We start from the raw sequence: 19,116 nt of genomic DNA, 5'->3' as shown, positions 1-19,116 counted from the left end.
TTCTTTGGAAAGTGGCACAGGAAAAGTTGTGGTTACGAGCCGTGGTACACATAGGAACATGCACTCTCATGACTAGCACAGTCTGGAGGTGATGTGCTTCTCTCCAGTATCAACAACGCCTTATTCTCCCAATTCTCACAATTTACCACATCATCAGCTTTATCTAGAGCTTTCACTAGTAGGCTACTAGTTTGGGAGGTGTACACATACAAGTCAAGACACTGTTTTGGTTATGCCGGATTTTCCTTTGAAGGAGAACAGTGTTTTCACGCTGGCACTTTCATGAACTGCACTCTTATTTCCAGCTATGCCATGGGAAAACACAGTTTGACATTTTAGGGCCCCTTGAACTACTTAGATGCCCCTGATAAGCTCACTGCTCCTGTTGCTTTTCAAGAAAGAATATTCTTAGGTGAGCGTAAAGTACTGCAACTCCTTTATGGCGAAGTTGTAAGCGACTTCAAATGAACTAGGCAAATGAACTGAACATCCATAGAGACTACTGCAAATCCTGGCCTTGAGTTCAAGTTGATCAAATTTGCTTCACTTTCACTGAAGAATTCCAAAAATCAGAGCTGACATGACAGTTAACAGGATGTGTTTCATGAGGCTGCTGCCTATAGGCGTTAGATTTTGAAGTGAGGCTATGTTTAACTGTGTATCTCTCTCCAACTTACCCGCATGTTTAGTCCACCCACTTCAGTACGAGACCACACCCTCCTCCATTCCAAACCACAAAATGAATGACAGGAGTGAAAGGAGAAACCCACACAGCAACTGTACAAACCACCTGCCAAAACACTGTTATCACTAACAGGAGTCCCACCAAACAAACACACACACACACACCATCCATACACAAACCACTCAACAACCTGACTTATACACACTCCCCTTGAGAAGTCTAACCTGCTCTGTAATCAGTGGGCGTTTGCGGAGTGTTTGGCGTACTCGGAGGTGCTGATGAGCTGACAGCTGTCGATATGGGACTACCCGCTGCTTATCCCCCCCCACGCTCAGCTCTGCATCATCTCTTGGCTGCTAGCGCATTTCAAGAAAGCAAAGCGTTGTTTTTAATGAAGCAGAGTCCGCTGGGCAGAAGGGGAGGCCGTGCAGGGGAAGTGTGTGCGGGAGGGATGGGGCTGTGGGGGGTTAGTGGGTAAGAGTCTGAGGATGAAGAGCCTCTGGGGTTCTGGATTGATTATGTGACATTCATTTGGATTTAGCAACAGTGCTGCGCCCCCCGGGTGCTCTCGGGCCGCCAGACGTCCCTCTCAGTCGTCTGACACATCGAGTGCTGGCCGTGTGGCGCGAGGGCAACTCTAATAACTGGAGACTGCCAGCACTTTATGGCGCATGTCCGACACAGCGGGATCATCTTTAGAAGATCTATTTTCATTTACACATGAACCTGGTGTAACAACTCCTTTGCCCCTCTGCTGGTCAGAGAAGCAGACGCAATAAAACCACATTGATTAAAGTCGCCATGGCCAAGCTGAAATTACGACCGGCCGTTTTACGCACCTTGCAGAGAAAGTGACTGTGATCTGATCCTTACGTTATCTTCGGCTAGGGGAGCAGTGCCCTCCTCTCTCCAACCCTTTGCTCCCTTGGAGCTTTGGGAGCTGTCCCCGTCTTTGCCCCCCTCCTCTGTATACATCACCCCCTATAATGAAGGCGTGAGTCCCAGGGCTCCTCTGTCATTTCAAACACGATTAGGCACATTAGCGTGTGGGTTCTCCACGGCCCATTACCCCCCAGCCACTCCGGCGGGAACCCGCCAGTAGCCGTGCAAATTAGCAGGGCCACCACTAGCCTAGCTGCTGCACCATTTGGAGAGACTCTACTGCCACATGTGGCTTTTTGGAAAGTGCCCCCAGCAGCTTGTAGGCCCCCCGGGGAGTTTCAAGACCTTAAGGAGCGCTCACAGGAGTCTAAGCCAACAGCCGAGGAGAGCTGTTCAACCAGCAACTGGAAACGCTGTACATAAGCGGCTAAATAACTCTGCCTAAGGGGAGTTTACATCGCAAATGACCCGATGTTGTTGCCACTGTTAAATCCTCGCATGGCACGGACGCCTGACAGATTGGACGCTTTTTAATGATATTCTGAAGCTGATTAGCAGGCCTGTGGAACAGCTGGGCTGAGAAGCCGAGGTGCAAATGAAGCACACAAGCCTTTAAAGGAAGGACGCTGTTATTTTCTCCTCACTGATTGCGACCCAAACATGCATACACTGCAGCGACAGCATACACGAAAAAGCAAAAAAAAAAGTTCTGGGAGAATTCTCTTAATTTCCAGATGTGCAATTCAAAACGTTATCAGTTGAATAAAGCACACAGGAATCTAAACTGCACTCTAAAATAAAATGCAAACAAGCACTCTGATCTTCATGCACTTAGGTTCTGGTTAAAAGGCCGCAGGAAGGAGGCTAGAAACAGAAGAGGCAGATTGTGCGTGACTCAGAGCTACAAAGGCCACATTGTTTGATCAGAGTGCATGATTGTGACTTGTTGACGGTCCGCTAACATGCAGCCAGAGACCGATCTCATGATTCCTCTCACATGGTCCCTGGATCAACTGAAAGCAACAACCGAACAGTTTCGAGAGAACACGACAAAGGGCAACACTGAGGCTCGGAGTCAGAGAGATCTGAAAGCAGTTGTTATTATGGGTGCTATGATATGAGTTTAAGAAACTGAATACATTCTCCAGACTGTGTCCAAGCTAAACACTGGTGGTGGCGGCTAACACCTGCTCATCGCAACGCAATCCGGCATTTCATTAACCGGCTCGCGGCCGAGACAGACAGGAACTTTTCTAATTAGATTTTAGTGGGCACCCACCTCACTGCCGCACTGCTAAATTGGAAATGGGATCAAGCAGTGTTGGGTAATTATTGACAGCCAGCTCCTAGAGCACAGAGAGAGAGAGAGAGAGAGAGAGAGAGAAAGAGAGAAAGAGAGAAAGAGAGAGAGAGAGAGAGAGAGAGAAATTTCAGGGCTGGTGCAGCTCTGTCGAACCTAGTTTGAGGCTATTGCTAATTAAGGGCCTTTGAAATCACCACTCAAGTTAATACACACACACACCTCACACAGATTTCTAGAGTCCCTATTAGGTGTATGACCTTGTATTTCAGGACAAAAAAAGGTTTATTTTGGATGGGAAAATCCTACATGGAGAAGAGCTGGATTCTGACAGCTCTACTTTACTCACTAAAAATGAACACTAAGTGTCATATTTTAGAGAGTGCCTTTTTTTTTTACCCATCTCCAACAGAACCATCAATGTGCGCTCGGAAAAGTGGCCATGAAGTGCAGTGGTAAAGTTGAGGCTGTGTGACTGACAGCGCGTTTACTTGTCGCATAAGTCGAGGGGAGAGAGTCAATTCTGCAGAAGGACAGCGTTCCCTGCCTCATTTGGGATTAGGGGGGAAATAGATGGTGTCACGGCCATCAGTGCGCTCTCCCTCTCTCTTCCTCTCCCCCTCTTTCTGTCCCCTATCAGGACAGCGGTGCAAGTGTGGAACTTTTAGCCAACGCCCCGGTGTCATCTGAGGTCACACGTGTGTGTCTGTCTGGTCTGTCACAGCGAGGTCGCAGCCTTCTCGCTATCAACGCCAGTCAGCTAAACCCACAGGGAGGGAAAGGATCCGCTACAGGCACCAGAGTTCAGGCGCACTGACAAGGTCATTCCATCTGAGGAACATGTCTGCCTGGCCTAGCCATGCTGCAGCCCAGCCTCTACCGGGAATCGCTGCCCTGAGCATGAGGAAAAAGAGGAGGAGGGGTCGTCCTGCAGCTTGCATGAAGCTGACAAACTCCACTCAAGCAGCTCTCTGGAATTCTGCCTGGACGGAGGATGCTCCGAGCGGATGGAGACAGTGGGAGTCACGCTCTGAATTCTATTAAAGCTCAGCTGCCATGAGAGAAAAAGTGCTTACATGAAGCACTGCAGCGCCTTCACCCCCCCTCCCCATTTCCGTACCATGCCTTCATTGACACGTTCTCTTTTCAAAACAAGCCTCTTGCACTGCATGAAATATTCAGTGAGTGTTTGATATCGTAAGGAGAATGCAGGCATGAAGAGAGTTCTAGTCCTGGGTCATGTGATCAAAGAGCCCAGAAGAGCCCTGCAGCAGACACAACACGGAGTAGCTACGGTAACAATGCAGACGCTACAGAAACGTATACCTCCCTCCCCCACCCCCACAGTATTCATAAATAACAGCTAGTGGGTTTTTTTTTTTTTTTATCTCCACTTAAAGCACTGACTTTGTTTTCTTTTCTCGTCTTAAGGTTTCCAGTGGCCAGACGTGGGCCAGACATGAGAGCGGGATCACTGCCAGACGGCAGACAGACGCTGGGCAGATCGATAGGAAAACCACTGCGAGGTCTTGCTGCTGTCTTGCCACGCTGCTACACTTCAGAAAGGCTTCAGAGCCTGTAGCAGCGCAGGCCTGTCCTGTCCCGCCCTGGCCTTGGCCTGGTCCATTCTCCCCCAGTGCCCACCCCCCTCCCTCGTCCCTCAGCACTTCTATCTTGCGTAGACGCCCATTTCCATTGCAAATCAGTCACTTACAGACAGGGAAACAATAAAAAAACAAAGAGCTCCATTACTCTCTCAGTTCATTTCCGTTTTAGTGGTGGCTATGAACTAACAGCCACCTCCTCAAACAATCCATCCAAATTATGCAGAGCGCCATCAAACGTCTTTCTTTTTGCCGTGACTTTTAAAGTTATGAATAAAAGTGAATACTTAATAGGCTCGGTCTGTCTCTCTCGGTCTCCCTCTCTCTCCCTCTGTCTCTCTATTTCTCTCTCTCATTAATAATTTAGCTTGTTATTGAGAAACATTACCTGTGCCTGTATTGACAGAAATTCTAGCAGGCCCTCCCTGAAGGGCGTTATAATTGGAAAGTGAAGTGTGTGTGTGGGGTTGTGTGTGTGTGTGTCAGGCAGGCAAGCAAAGGAGAGAGAAGGAACACCCTTCTTCTCTTTCCCGCTCAAACTTCTGCATGCAGCTCTATTTTTACTATCTGTTCCATGGCTTCAAAAAACACCGCCCAGGGACTTCGACTGCTATAGTCATCCCACAAGCACACACATGCACCCACACAAGCAAATGTGTGCGTGTACACACACACACACACACACACACACACACACACACACACACACACACACACACTTGTGCGTGCAGAGCAGCATTCCCTGCGGAGGTGAGAGAGTGTGTGGGGGTAAGCAGGGATGCGCGGCGCTGATTTGGGAGGAGGCTCAGACAGAGAGTCTTTATCAAAAGGCTCCAGAGCACTTTGTCAAACCGGCATGACACACACTTTCACCGTCTCATCAAACTGAGCGCAGCTCCGCACGACTCCAATTAGAGAGAGACGAAGGCAGTGTGTGTGTGTGTGTGTGTGTGTGTGAGACAGAGAGAGAGAGACAGAGAAAAAGAGAGAAATTGTGAAAGAAAGGGAGCTGTGATGTCACACAGGATCAGAGCATCAGGAAGATATATACAGAACAGCTAAAGCATCTATACCAGTGCTTCCACTCTAGAAGCTCAGGGGTGGGAGTTAAAGTGGCGTAAGTGAATCTCCCTCTGATGCTGCTACATCTATTATTTTAGCACTGTCATGCTGTAGCTAAAGGAGGGCATTTTAGTATGGGCAATATTTACATTTACATTTACATTTACGGCATTTAGCAGACGCTCTTATCCAGAGCGACTTACAAAGTGCTTTGCTATTTACCCAAGAAAACCTCAGCTAGTTAGAATAGACTAATACAAAAGATACCTCCAAGCTTAGACATTGCTAAACACAATACAATAAGGCGACCATAGAACTATTCGTCCAAGTACTCTCTGAAGAGGTGGGTCAATATGGTAAAATATGTTTCCATCATAAACACTGTCACAATGTACAGTCTTATGCACAAGAAAACAAAATACATTGAATGGAAATAATTACATAGCAACCTTAAAACAGCAGCTTCGAACTAAAAACTGATTCTCTACTGCCTTGTAATAGGGAGAATGCAGTCTCTATCAGTGCCAATCCTGCTACTTTACTATGTATCTCTCAGCTTTACTACAAATTTAGGTGTCCATAAGGGGAAGCTCAAAGTGTAATTTGTATTTAAGGCAATGGTGTAAAAGTAGCTTTACCATCAGCAGCAGTTCAAGACCCCAAGAGCGCTCTCTCTCTCCAGGCTGGCTTTGCGTTTATAGGAGGAGGCATATGTTAAAGTCCTTACCCTCCTAATGTCAAGAGCATTGCTAGTGCTATTAGTGCATTAGAATGTGCAGAAGTGAGTCTTTGCAGAGGATGTAAACATATCTTTATCTAGAAAAATTAATAACACGTAATTTCACCAGTGGTGCCCAAACTTTTGCATATTTCATATGCATCAGGATAATTTATGTTTTTAGAGTCTGAGAAGTCTAAAACACTGTAATGTACCAGTAGTGCCACATTTAAAGGTATTTTCAAAAACAATAATTAATATTCAACATTTCTACACTTTGCTGCATTAAACCCAGTTAGGCAGGATCAATTATACTCTCTGTCATGATCAGTAAAGAATAGTTTTATGCAACCTTTTCTAATAATGACAAAAATATAATCATCATGCCCACCTTCCAAACTAGCAATCCTTCTCACCTCTAGAAAACTCTGTATATACAATAATAAGGAAGATGACAGATAGCACTTGCATAACGAAGGACAGCTGGTGGTTCACTGTTTGGTAAAGTCAAGGGTTTGTAGGGTTTTCTTGGAAAAAGGAGAAGGAGATGAATGTTACGTAAATGTTATGTATTATGTAATGTAATGCATGTAACTGTGATATGAATTTCAGATCATATTACCCATCCTGATTGGAGTCCCTCTCCACTGTAGAGGTTTGTGTAGGGTTCCAGGACAAGAGTTGGGCAACAGATCAGTAGGGTGGGGTAGTAGTAAGATGACCCTGCCATGTCAGCTCAGGAAGGGCTTGATAATTAGCTGATTGGTTAAAATGGATGTGTAGGTTGTCACTAGTGTAGCTGTAACCAGCTGACTAATGTTTAGCAGGTCATTCCAGCGTGCAGTAAAAAGCGCAGCCCCCTCCACTGGCTCTGTTAATAAAAGCTAGACAAGTACAAAACATAACAGAACATAACACTGTGTGTGTGTGTTTTTCCTCAAACTCTGCAGGTCCCCCAGAGAGAAGGACTAGCAGGCAGATGAAAATGATATCCAGCTTAGTCCTGCTGAGAAGATGAAACACCCAACAGAGAGAGTGGGGGAGAGAGGGAGAGATAGAAAGAGAGAGAGAGAAAAAGAGGGAGGGGGGTGAGAGAGAGAGAGAGAGACAGAGAGAGAGAGAGAGACAGAGAGAGAGAGAGAGAGAGAGAGAGAGAGAGAGAGAGAGAGAGAGAGAGAGAGAGAGAGAAGGGAAGGGGGGGGGGGGTGAGAGAGAGACAGAGAGAGAGAGAGCGAAAGTGAGAGACAGAGAGCCACAGAGGGAGATGTAAAAAAAGAGAGAAATACAAACAATTAAGAAAGACATGCAGATAGAGATAGAGCAAAAGAGCGAGAGAACGAGAGAGACAGAGAGAGAGACAGAGAGAGAGAGAGAATGACAGGCAGGAAAGCACAGAGAGCTTCATAATTAGCTACGATCTTTATTTATAGACTGCACCCCCATCACATCACATCACAGCATCAGAGACGCTCCCCAAACAATGTTTGTGTGTGTGCGCCTGTGTGTTACTGCAAGTAGTTAGTTAAAGATGCATGGGTGAAAGAACACACAGTATGTGTGTCTATGGGAGAAACAGAGTGAATGACCCACCAAACATAACTGTGGGTTTGGATGCTGATGATGCTTTAGCAATTACTGAAGAAGCTGGGAGGCATAGTGAGAGAGAAGTCCTGGATTGAGCAAATCTAGACACATGCACGTACGCAGAGAGTGTGACGCTGCCCAGATCACTTTTTACAAAGCATTTCTGATGTGATAGATAATACATGTGTCACAATATAGTACATTTACAGGAGGCTTTAACATAAGATCATTTATTTATTTCTATTTGGTCAATTTACTGTGTGATTATCACACCATATGAAAGGACAGAAGTACCAATCAGTGTTTGGTATGAAGATATGGTGGTTTTGTAGTTGTTGGGAGATGATAATTCATTCTGCTTACCTGGACATGTTTCATGGCACTGCTGTTTTGCTGGTGCATGGTGTCTGTTCTAGATCTTTGGCCAGGTCTAAAAGCTAAAAGCAGTCCCAACCTGAATGCCCAATATAAGTCTGTTCAAACCCAACTGAAGTTTTCAGTGCATTAATCTGTGCCTTCAAACAACATCCCAAACTTAGTCAGTTCTGAAGTTAAAGTGTTGCTGTAATGCCTTCCTCATCCCTCCCAGCAAAACAACTTTAGCATGCCAAGACTAAGGAAGAGAGAAAAACAAAGGTGGAGGTAAATGAAGGCCAAAGTCGGATAAGAGAGATGGCCTTTAAGGAACCCAAGCGCAAAATCTCCACACAACTCAAGCCTTACAAATATACAAGAAATTGTGTCCAATCCCTACTGAAAACAGATATGAGTAGTCAGGTCGGTCAAACATTTTAAGCCTTAATTTGTTCCAATTTATCAAACCCTAGAGGGACAAACAAAATAGTGATATATTAATTAGTCTCTGTAGAGCTGTACTTCCAAAACAAAAGGACTCTCTGAAGAAGATAAACATGAACCTATTGGCACAATGCCTTATGCCATGCATGGACTAATGGGATATAAAGCCACCCCAGCAGCACTGAGCTGTGGAGCAATAAAACTGTGTTCTGGGGAATGATGGTGCTCCATCCAATACAACATTCTGACCTCACTAACGCTCGTGTCATTGAATGCAATCAAATCCTCACAGCGATGCTCCAAAACCTCCAACAAAAACAGGATAAACTCTGAATGAACAAGTGTCCCAACACTTTTGTCGTGTTGTACGTATGTGTGTGTCTGTTTTCTAAAGAAAGAAAAATTGGATTGGTATCAGTACTAACCTAAGATTCAATATCAGTATCAGAAAAGTGGAAGTTGTAGTCTTTGAACAGGCTAACACACCATGGGGCCCATTTCCATCCATCCCCCTGTCCTCGAAGCATAGGCCTTGATGTCATTCTGTGACTCTGTGTGTGTGTGTGTGTATGTGTGTGTGGAAACACAAAACAGCCAAACAGCCAAAACCAAATCCAATTCTCTTTTCTGCCACTCTCTATGTGAGCGTCCCCGGCGAACCATTGAAAGCGGATCTCATTGAATCACAAGAGATGTATAGTGTGTGTATTAAACCAGTAAATAATATCACTCTGTGGGTCCTGCGCCGCATTGAGGAGGCATATATGTGTGTGCGCGAGCAAAAGATAAGGCCTGTGATGTTTCTGATAGGCCTATGTTGGGCTCAGCCGCAGATCCAGAATACAATATATGGAGGTGTCTCCATTAACACAGGCCTCCCAGATCTTCATTTCATCTCATGAGTGTGTGTGTGCGCGCCCATGTGTGAGACTGAGTGCAGCTCTAGGAGCTCATTCTCCTCAGTCACAAATTGGTTTTGGAAGCTCCTAGCACATTTGTCTCCATTTTAGAGCACTCGGTTTACATTCTGTTTGAGACTACTCTTCTCTTTCTCAACGTCTTGCTCTCATGTACTCTGTTAAAAGTATAAGAGCTTGAGGAACTTTTGGAGGTTTTTCAGTTTGTAACTGTGTAGAAACCTCTTAAGATACTTGGATGAACCATTTTATCCTAATAACCTTTTCTTGAAGGCAACTACTCATGACTCATAAATCTGATTCATAAAGGCACCTATAGTAACATTAGTAATTCTAGGTGTAACAATGTCCTTAACCCATGATTTCTAACAAATTTTGGAGGGAGAAAAATGATTGCAATTAGGTGCGAGTGTAGCAGTTCTTCCCACATTTTAAGAACATGAACTTGGGCCTTAACTATTTAATGTAATATTGGGCCATAACTATCTTCACCACACATGTTTATAGGAAGCACCATAAAAAAATCATGAGAAGCTCAGAAAATGCTGACCAGGCTGAAAGAGGTCACAAAAGCATATGACCTCCACCAGTCTACTGGGAGGAAAATGGTAAACAAATGAAGCAAATTCAATTCTCTTCCTGAGAGTAGTCTTCCAGTAGAAGTCACTTCAGCAGCGCAGAAGTCGCAGGAAGTCACAAAGAATCCAAGCGTAACACCTGAGGTATTACATTTTAAATATTGAACATTGACATTAAATAATGTAAATGTTTATAAGTCCACTATGAGGCAAACGCTGAACAAGAATGGTGTGTATGGCAGGATAGCAAGACAGAGGACACTACTTAGGGAATGTTTTTTAATTGGGTTCTACTTATCAAGTTTAAATACTTAACTGCATGATCTGATCGGATTTCAGGTAGGTAGTAACATGCTTACGCTGTGACATAGGGTGCATCCCAATTCTGTACTAGCTATTAATATGAACAAGTGTTTGAGTATGTCGTGTGTAATATATAAAAAGTGTCAAAGTTGAGTATACTCAAATATTCAAGATTTATACTTACAGTATAAACAGTCAGTTTTAAGTAAGGTTATGATGGACACTATTAAGCCTTAAAGCAATGTGAAATGGAGAGGGAGGAGCTACTCACAACTGGGGGTGGCAGATAACAATGCGAGGGCAGTGGTGACGGTGGCTGGGGAACTTACAGTGATGTACGTTGGCATAGCCACCCTTCATCACTTCCTGTTAGTAGAAAATTAGTATTAGGGTTAATATGTTAACATTTGGTGTAATAACCTTCCAACCCTGCACTATTATGATCAGTATATGGTCAATATATTTAGCATTAGTATATAGTACACAGCTGGGAAGTAGCCAGTTTGAAGCTTAGTAGCACATGAACAGAAACTACCGTTAGAAACTTTAATTAAATTACTGCAGAATATTTGTGCTGCATTCTACTAACATTCCTTTTTAGATTTCTAAAATTAATTAACACTTGGAGTTTTGGAAACAACATAAAAGTTACACTTTAAACTAAGAGGACGGTTTTTGTGCAGCTGCATAAGCGCTATCCAAATAATGATGTAAGTGTTATTACCACATTTCAGCAGACCGTGGACGTTTGGCTCACGTTGTGCGTGACGTGACCTGTGCTTTTTATTTATTTTTTTTATCTCGCTGAGCACACACTTATATTCCACAGCTACAACTCGAAAAAACACACTAAGCCACGGGTGTCAAACTGGGTTTTCCATCTGTATTCAAGTCACAAAGGCCTGGCTGATTAGCTGACGAATCGAATCAGGTGCGACAAATGATGAGGAAGCAAATGTTTGAGGTGCTTTAGCTGCCATGACTGACATCTGACAAGTGTTCTAAATGACTGACATGAGTTGTGTCCCAAAGCCTAGACTGCAGCTTAGGATGGCTGCATTTCTTAGCCATTATGACACTTCCTTTTTGTAGGAGCCTTCATAAACAGCTAGGAAATGCATTATTTATTCCTAAGAAATCGAAGGACGTGGCTGGTGTATCCTTTGAGAGCTTTGGTGACTCAATCTTATCCACACTGTGTAAGTTATTATTGAATATAACATTGGCATCCACTTATAACAGGAAAAGTGACTTCTAGTGTATTTTATTCATGTGTAACTACAAAGGCATTTGAGATACTTAACGACTAGGCCTCTATTACATGAATGGCATATCATTCAGTATTTACAGCATGGTGCAAAGGGTTTAGACACCTAAGCATATTAATTAAAAGCATTTGGATGGGCAATAAAATCAGATCACATTAGAACTGATGAAAGGAAATACATTCCAGTAAAAGGTAACAAGAATGTCTCTTTTTCAAGAAATTAATTGGGCCATTCCACCGAATGGGTGCCAATTGCTTATTGTAACCTAAACTTAACTTTGTATCTTTTTTCAACTCTGATTGCGATCAACACATTTATTTAACTATTCAAAACATGTATTGGTCAATCTCAGGCAGCTATATTGAATTTTTTACAAGGTTTCTAGAGCGAAGATGGTTACATTTTTCTCAGTCCTGTTACCGAAACTGATGTGACATTTAAAAAGAATGTTTAAAAGCATGTCAACTAATTCCCTCAAGAAAGAAATGGTTGACTACACGTTTGAACAATTGATATTTATGAGTAAAAAATTACTATATATGCCGGGCTAAATTCATACTGGTTTAACTCTCTATTCCTGTATAAATCTCCGTCCTTGGAGGTTCTTGACCAATACTTGCCAAAATGACAACTCACACTGCAATAAAATCCGATTATTAACCTTCACAATCCAAAGAGACTGAGCAAGGACACGGAAAGACCTTCCCAACAAAACACTTCAGCTGATTGAAAGAGGCTAAAGTGGCAGTCTTTCAGTTCCCTTCAGCACCTATTTTGCTGTACTGAGCATGTACACACACACAGCTGATCAGTCTCTGCCACCTATGCCTAAAAGCTAATCAGGAAGAAAAAGAAACTGGCAGAGAGGCAGTGACAGCGGCATTGTCCTGCGCATCAGTAATAGCCGCTCAGTACAAAGGCCGTCCTATTTTTAAATGAATGATTTTCCAATCAGAGTGCCACTGACTGGAAAAAGTACAGACTAGAGAAACTGCGACAGAATGAGAGAAAGAGAGAAAGAGAGTGTTTCAAGGTGAAGCTCCCATCACACCCGTGCACTCCCACCCTGTACATTCAAATTAAACTCTTCATCATGTTGTCCTTTTCCCCGGAGACAAGCAAACCACTCCTCTACATAGATACACTGCAGCCCTGCACCAAGCACTGGGGAGGAACCCAATAATGGGATTACACTATATATATATATATATATATATATATATATATATATATATATATATATATATATATATATATATATATATATTATCCATTACAGGTACAGAACATAAGGCTGCATAATCATATTATAGAAACATGATTACTTGATTTAGGAAGACTAGATTTAGGAAGATAACAAAATTGCACATGCACACGCACACGCACACACAAACATACATATGCGAATCCATGTGTGCAAGTGATAATTATGCTTAGCTTTGCCTTTCTGGCCAGCATAAGAACACTAACACCTGAGACTACCTGAGAGACCAAGAGTCTTGGTCTCCTGGACCTGCACAGTTACCCTGAACTACCATTTAGTGCAGTCACTTCAGACAATGAAAACATAGCTAGAAAGTGCTTTGACATCCTTCTATAGCCTTACGCTGCTTTTCAGGCACCAATTTGCATACTTTTCAGATGCATGGAGATGAGGTTATTGGGAATTATCATAGATAATTGACCAAACTTTGGAATTACTACCAGCTAATAGCTAATCATGACAAGTCTTGACCCACATCAGTTAACTGAGTTAATAATTGTTATGCGACAATTGAAAGTGGAGTGTCCGAACATCACAGTTACTTTACTTCTTTTCAGGTGTTTAGATATTCATCAATCATAAAGTAACCATGTTCATATTTGCAGATTACATTATTTATGTATTGTGTACGTACTTCTTTTCACTTCAGAAAATAATCAAATGTCCCAAACTTGGACACAGCACTTACAACTGCACTGTTTTTTCATGCACACTTTGTGTTAGTTGCTAGTTCTTACCACAGAACAGGTCTTGTTTGGGTGATGGAGCACTCTCATACAAACCCAAGCAGTGTTGTGCTGCCTAATGCACTTGTAAACAGTGCTATGTGCACTACTATGACGGTGTCACTAATGTGCTGAGAATGGTCCACCACTTAAAGATCTGGTCAGCAGTGGTCCTGTGGTCAGAAAGTGATCGATAATGGACAAGGTGGAAAGGTCAGATATACTGCTAAACAAACAGGCTACAGTTTAAGTCTATTGTACTCTTATGTTGTGGATCTCTGAGGAAGGTGGGTGGACCTCATTAAGTGGCCAGTGAGTGGAAGTAAAGGATAGAACCTCAGAACAGAAAAAAAGGAAACCTTCAAGTGTTCTTTACTAAAGGCAATGGTTTTATATAGAACCATGAAAACTAAAAAAAAACCTGAATGCTTAAAAGGGTTGCCTAAAGAGGTTAAAAACCTTTCGTAGATAATTTTATACAATTGTTCCAAGTCAAGAATCTATTTTGCTTAGAGTGATGGGAAAAAACAAACAAAAGAAAACCCTAATGAAGCCGATGGTGAGTGTGTACCCAGTATTAAGGCTTCCATTAGCCAGAGGCTTTCACCATGGGGGGGTGAGAGTGTGAGGGCCACTATATCAATTAAGGTCACAATCAATTAAAATCAAATTGGCCCCACTTGAGTTTGAATGCTGTACAAATACCCAGCAGTGTTTTAGTGATACTGATGATCCCCGACAGCCACACAGGCTGATGCTGTGAGACGCATGAACAAAGATGCTAGGAGGACATCAGGGAAATTGGGGTGAAGGCAGATGTGTTGCTTAGGGTCATATCAAAAGGCTTTGATGTAAATCTCTGAAACGGTCCATAATGCAGCACAATCTGCCTGACCATGAGACATGACAACAGACAGGACCAGCCGGTGGCGCCGTGGGCAATCTCTCGCCACCTGAGATTCCCTCTGTGTGTCATCATACATGTGGTCTCAGGGTGCATGTGCGTCTGAAGTGCAGATTGATTCCTTAAAGCCATGACTCAATCACTGGGGAACCTCCGCTTTCAAGCCGGATAATCCCTTATCTGATCTTAATCCCAATCCCAAACCTGATTATGTTGGCGATGAGACTCAGATAGCACTCTAATTAGGCTTTTCATCATCAGTGCCCATCTTTCCCCCCTCTATCCTTCAATACTATCCTCCCTGTCTGATACTGATCTACAGTGACGGCAAAGACGGAAGAGGGAAAAGATTAGACAGGGCTGCACACAGTGGCACGCCAAATTGACCACACACTCCCTTATGGTGTCTAACACACCTGATACACTAGATCGAGCCATATTTCTCAATTTAGGCACTATACACTCCTCAGTGCATTTAACAGAAAAGATAATTACAGCATGATAACTTATATTATTAATGAATTTAAATAAGCATGAAGTGATTACTACTTCATGAAAAAAAAAACTAAAATGTAAAAACATGAACATGACATTTGTGTGTGTTCAGATCAAGGCTAAACCTAGACATTGTGTTTTCAGATATGAGGCTTAATCCTCTAAATGTGTGTAACTTGAGCCTAAGTAATCACTCCAAGTGATTTTTATTCCATGTTATTCCAATGTGTATGTTTTTTTTTTACTGAATTTGCAGCAGATGTAGCTATGCAAAGGTTAGCTTAGTGAGTGGGCAGATCCACCAAACCAGGTTAAAAAAGTTTTAAGACACTCATTTTGAGTTATTATTGTCTAAACGTTTATAAGCGAGTTTCTGTTAGCCTTATCCCGCCTGGCATTTGCTGTTCAGATAATAGACCTTTCTTGCCATGAGAACATTTGGTAATGTACATTGTGATTCTACACTTCTCTGTATTGAAATAAAAATATATATTTGTTATTACTACAATCATAGTCATACTTTTTTCTTTCTAATAGCTCCTCCTTCTAAGTAATTGCTGAATGCAAGAAGACACAGTAGTTACATTTTCATGACCTAGTACACAATAGGCATGGTTAGGTTCTTCAGGAGCATTCGAGCACTAGCGCAAGTCCCAGAGCACTTTCTGTTCTTTTCAATAATACATTAGCTTTTAAATATTTTGCAGCTGCATGACTTTGCCAAAATGAGAAATAACATAAAAATAGCTCACTTTGTCCATTTAGTTGTTTACTGAAAATGCATTTGAGTATCTGATGGTAGTGAGAGTTCTATAACAGAGGGAGAGAACATGGAGCCAAGCAGAGGAAGAGGATGAGAGAATGATAAGGGTTCTCCTCCTCCTCCCGAGTATTAAACACACTTCTCTAATGGAAAGCAGGCGCGCCCGGTGGCCTCATCGATAACATGCGTTTGTGCAAGTGTGTGTTTGTATGTATATATGTGTGTGTGTGTGTGTGTGTGTGTGTTTGTGCAGTTTAGCTATAGCAGCGGTGGTGTCATTAGGTGTGAGCGTGAGATAAATGCACTCTGCTTGTCCGATTTGAGATTCTCATTAGTCTGTGTGCAAGAGCCAACAAGGGGCCATTATTCTTGTGGCACAGCTGACACAGGGGGGGAATGTGTGTGTGTGTGTGTGTGTGTGTGTGTGGGAGAGAGTGGGAGAGAGAAAGAGAGAGAGAGAGAGAGAGAGAGAGAGAGAGAGAGAGAGAGAGAGAGAGAGAGAAAATGTGTGTGTGTGTGTGTGTGTGTGTGTGTGTGTGTGTGTGTGTGTGTGTGTGTGTGTGTGTGTGTGTATGATCTAGACGTCAGAGATGAAAAGTATGTAAAGGGTTTGGAGAGAGAGAAGGAAAAAAGCAGAAGACAAACAGAGAACAGGAGAGAAAAGAAGAAGGAGGCGGTAAAGAGAGAGCTGTGAGCAATGAGAGAGAAGGAGAGAGAGAAAGAAGGGAAGAGAAATGACAGAGGAAGAAAAGGAAAAAGAGAAACGAAGAGATAGGGGCTCAGAGTGGCTCAGCCTTCTAATGCGCTGCCACTATGGATCTTGAGCCATGCCTCTTTACCATCAGCAGCCAGAACCTGAGAAAGCACAATTGGGTGTGCTCGCACCGGATGGGTAGATGGCGCTCTCTCTCCCCATATCTCTCCTGATTATATATATGTGTGTGTGTGTGTGTGTGAGTGACAGAGAGAGAGAGAGAGAGAGAGTGAGTTAATTCTGTGTTATTGTAAATGGACCACAAAGGGCAGAAGTCACTGAGCTCCAGAAATCAGAAGCAGAGAGAGCCAAAGCCAAATCAATACACAGACAGTCTGGGTCCACATCTGGGATTACACTGGCACCATCCACTCACTATCACCCCCTCACACACACATACACGCACACGCGAAAACACACATACACACCCCTTCTAGCCAATACCAGCCAGCCCACTTGTACGTCTCCATTTATCCCATCTTATCTATAGCCAGTGTATAGCAGAAATATGAAACTTACCACACACCCGATTTCTGCACTTACAGCCCTCCTGGGATACTATTTGTGTCAGACTAGTGTATCACAACCACCAACCTAATTCTGAAATCTAACTTCCCCCAAAGGAGATTTCATATTCGTAGTCTTGCATCACTTCACGCCACACAGACCCTTCATTGCTATCAGAACACTAGTACATGTTTTTAAGCAATTAGCCAATGTGCAGTTCCTGCATTCAGTGAAACACAATGAAACTCAAAAGAAAGCACGCTCAGTCATGAACAACAGATCGATAGACCAGAAAAAAAGAAGAGAGGTCAGGCAGGTTGGGTGTTGGTAATGTTTAGAAGAGGCTATTTAAGGTCTTTGTGAGGAGTCTGACGTGTTTTCATGCCCTCTCTGCTGCCGTAATGGTCACCTGCCTCCAATGAATCTGTCTAGATCTTTCTCTATCCGTTCCACTTTGAAAAGCACACGGCCAGAGGGAAAGGCAGGCAGCTCGTCCAGCTGTGCTCCAGCACACACCCACCTGCAGCTCTCTAACTGTCCACCAGCACAGCTGCCCAAGAGCTGGGGGGCATAAAATGAATTGATGCACTGCAGATGCACCATTTCCATTTTATGGAGGAGATTCAACCGCATATTTTAGATTGTTAAATTCTATCCGAATAAATTGCAGTAATGTTTAATGTGAACTCCTTTCTGACCAAAATACACTATGTGGACAAATGTAATTGGACAGACATTCATTGTTTCTTCAGAAATTAAAGGTATTCAATATTTTTACCTTTTTAACTGCCTGTCTAAAGCTTTCCATATGATGTCAGGATTTGATTGCATTCAGTGACTAGAGCAATGCTGAGGTCAGGATGTTGGCCATTACTGCGGTCAGGATGTTTGGCCACCCCCAACACATCCCAGGTGACTGCGCTACAACTCAGTGCTGCTCCAGAGAGTCTTACTTTATTGACAGTACTTCTATACAGTTACTAGACAAGCAGTGTGTGCATTTGCATGTGTGTATCAGCAACTTAAAGTAGTTGAATTAATTAGAAGGGGTGTCCACAAACATTTGGACATGCAGTTAACAAAGTTGATTTTTAAAAAAGCTTGCCAAATTGATGTTATTGTGGACAACAGTCAGAGACCACTGTGTTTCCTAAACAAAATATTAAAAGAGAAAAAGAAAGTGTGACCCCGTAACAAGACCTGGTCGACCAGCAGAGCCGTCCTCATCAGACACTTCTTCTGTGAGAAAGAGGAGAAAATCAAGCTCTAGTCTCGTTTCAGGTCTGAAAACATGCACAGGTGTTTCTGTCCATCTTTCCTCTGTGGGAAGATGACTCAATACTGTGGGTCTGTAAAGATGTGGAGCTGATGAAGAAGCTCTTACTAAGAACATCTGCAAATTCAACAAAGAAGCCGCTGGTTCTCTCACCACCCAGTCCAGACGTCTTGGACAGTGAGAAGTAGAAAATGCTCCAATGGTGTGGAAAATCTCTCTGAAAGTGAGTCTCCTGAAAAGAACGGAAGCTATAATAAAGATAAATAGTGGGCACACTAAATACTAAAGTGTTCTCAATGTGTACTGTGCTTATTCCCTGACACACTTGCACTTAATGCCCACTCTAACCACTGAACAGTACCATTACCAAATTTTGATTTGAGGGAAGGATTTTGTGATGCTAAGAACAGTTTTCTATAGAAACTAAACACGGATGTGAGGTCAGAAAGTTATACCTCCACTAAGCAGTGTACAATTCCTAGCTGAACTGAGTCCTGATTCATTCAGTGGGGACATGCTGTGCATTAGGCCCGAAGTCAACAGCGGGTGCAGTGCTTTCACTTTTTCTGGCGCTGATGCAGCACACCATCCTTAATGATGGAGGTCTGAGCAAATAAAAATGGCACAGAGGTTACAGAAGATGTGTTCTTTATTTATAGCATGTCTGAATCTAGATGGCTACTTGGGGAGTCCTGTGGGAAGGCCGCCTCTTGCCAAGACTGGAATAAA

At 43.0% G+C, this 19,116-nt stretch overlaps 1 protein-coding gene across 3 annotated transcripts in view; it reads right to left on the bottom strand.

The window, feature by feature from the left end:
• sema6cb (semaphorin 6Cb) overlaps positions 1-19,116 on the bottom strand; it is a 158,981-nt gene that overhangs the window by 63,458 nt on the left and 76,407 nt on the right. For 2 of the 3 annotated variants that reach the window (XM_072679555.1, XM_072679557.1), the window contains exon 4: positions 10,703-10,797. The exons of the other annotated variant lie outside the window; for it this stretch is intronic. In XM_072679555.1, the coding sequence (XP_072535656.1) occupies positions 10,703-10,778 (76 nt within the window). In that variant the 5' untranslated portion in view covers positions 10,779-10,797. The remainder of the gene's footprint in view (positions 1-10,702; positions 10,798-19,116) is intronic. 3 annotated transcript variants of the gene reach the window in all.

Source organism: Salminus brasiliensis, chromosome 5 (assembly GCF_030463535.1).
Source record: "Salminus brasiliensis chromosome 5, fSalBra1.hap2, whole genome shotgun sequence".
Taxonomy (NCBI): Eukaryota; Metazoa; Chordata; class Actinopteri; order Characiformes; family Bryconidae; genus Salminus; species Salminus brasiliensis.
The sequence above is the reverse complement of the archived record's forward strand: the minus strand, read 5'-3'. Positions and strand labels throughout refer to the sequence as shown.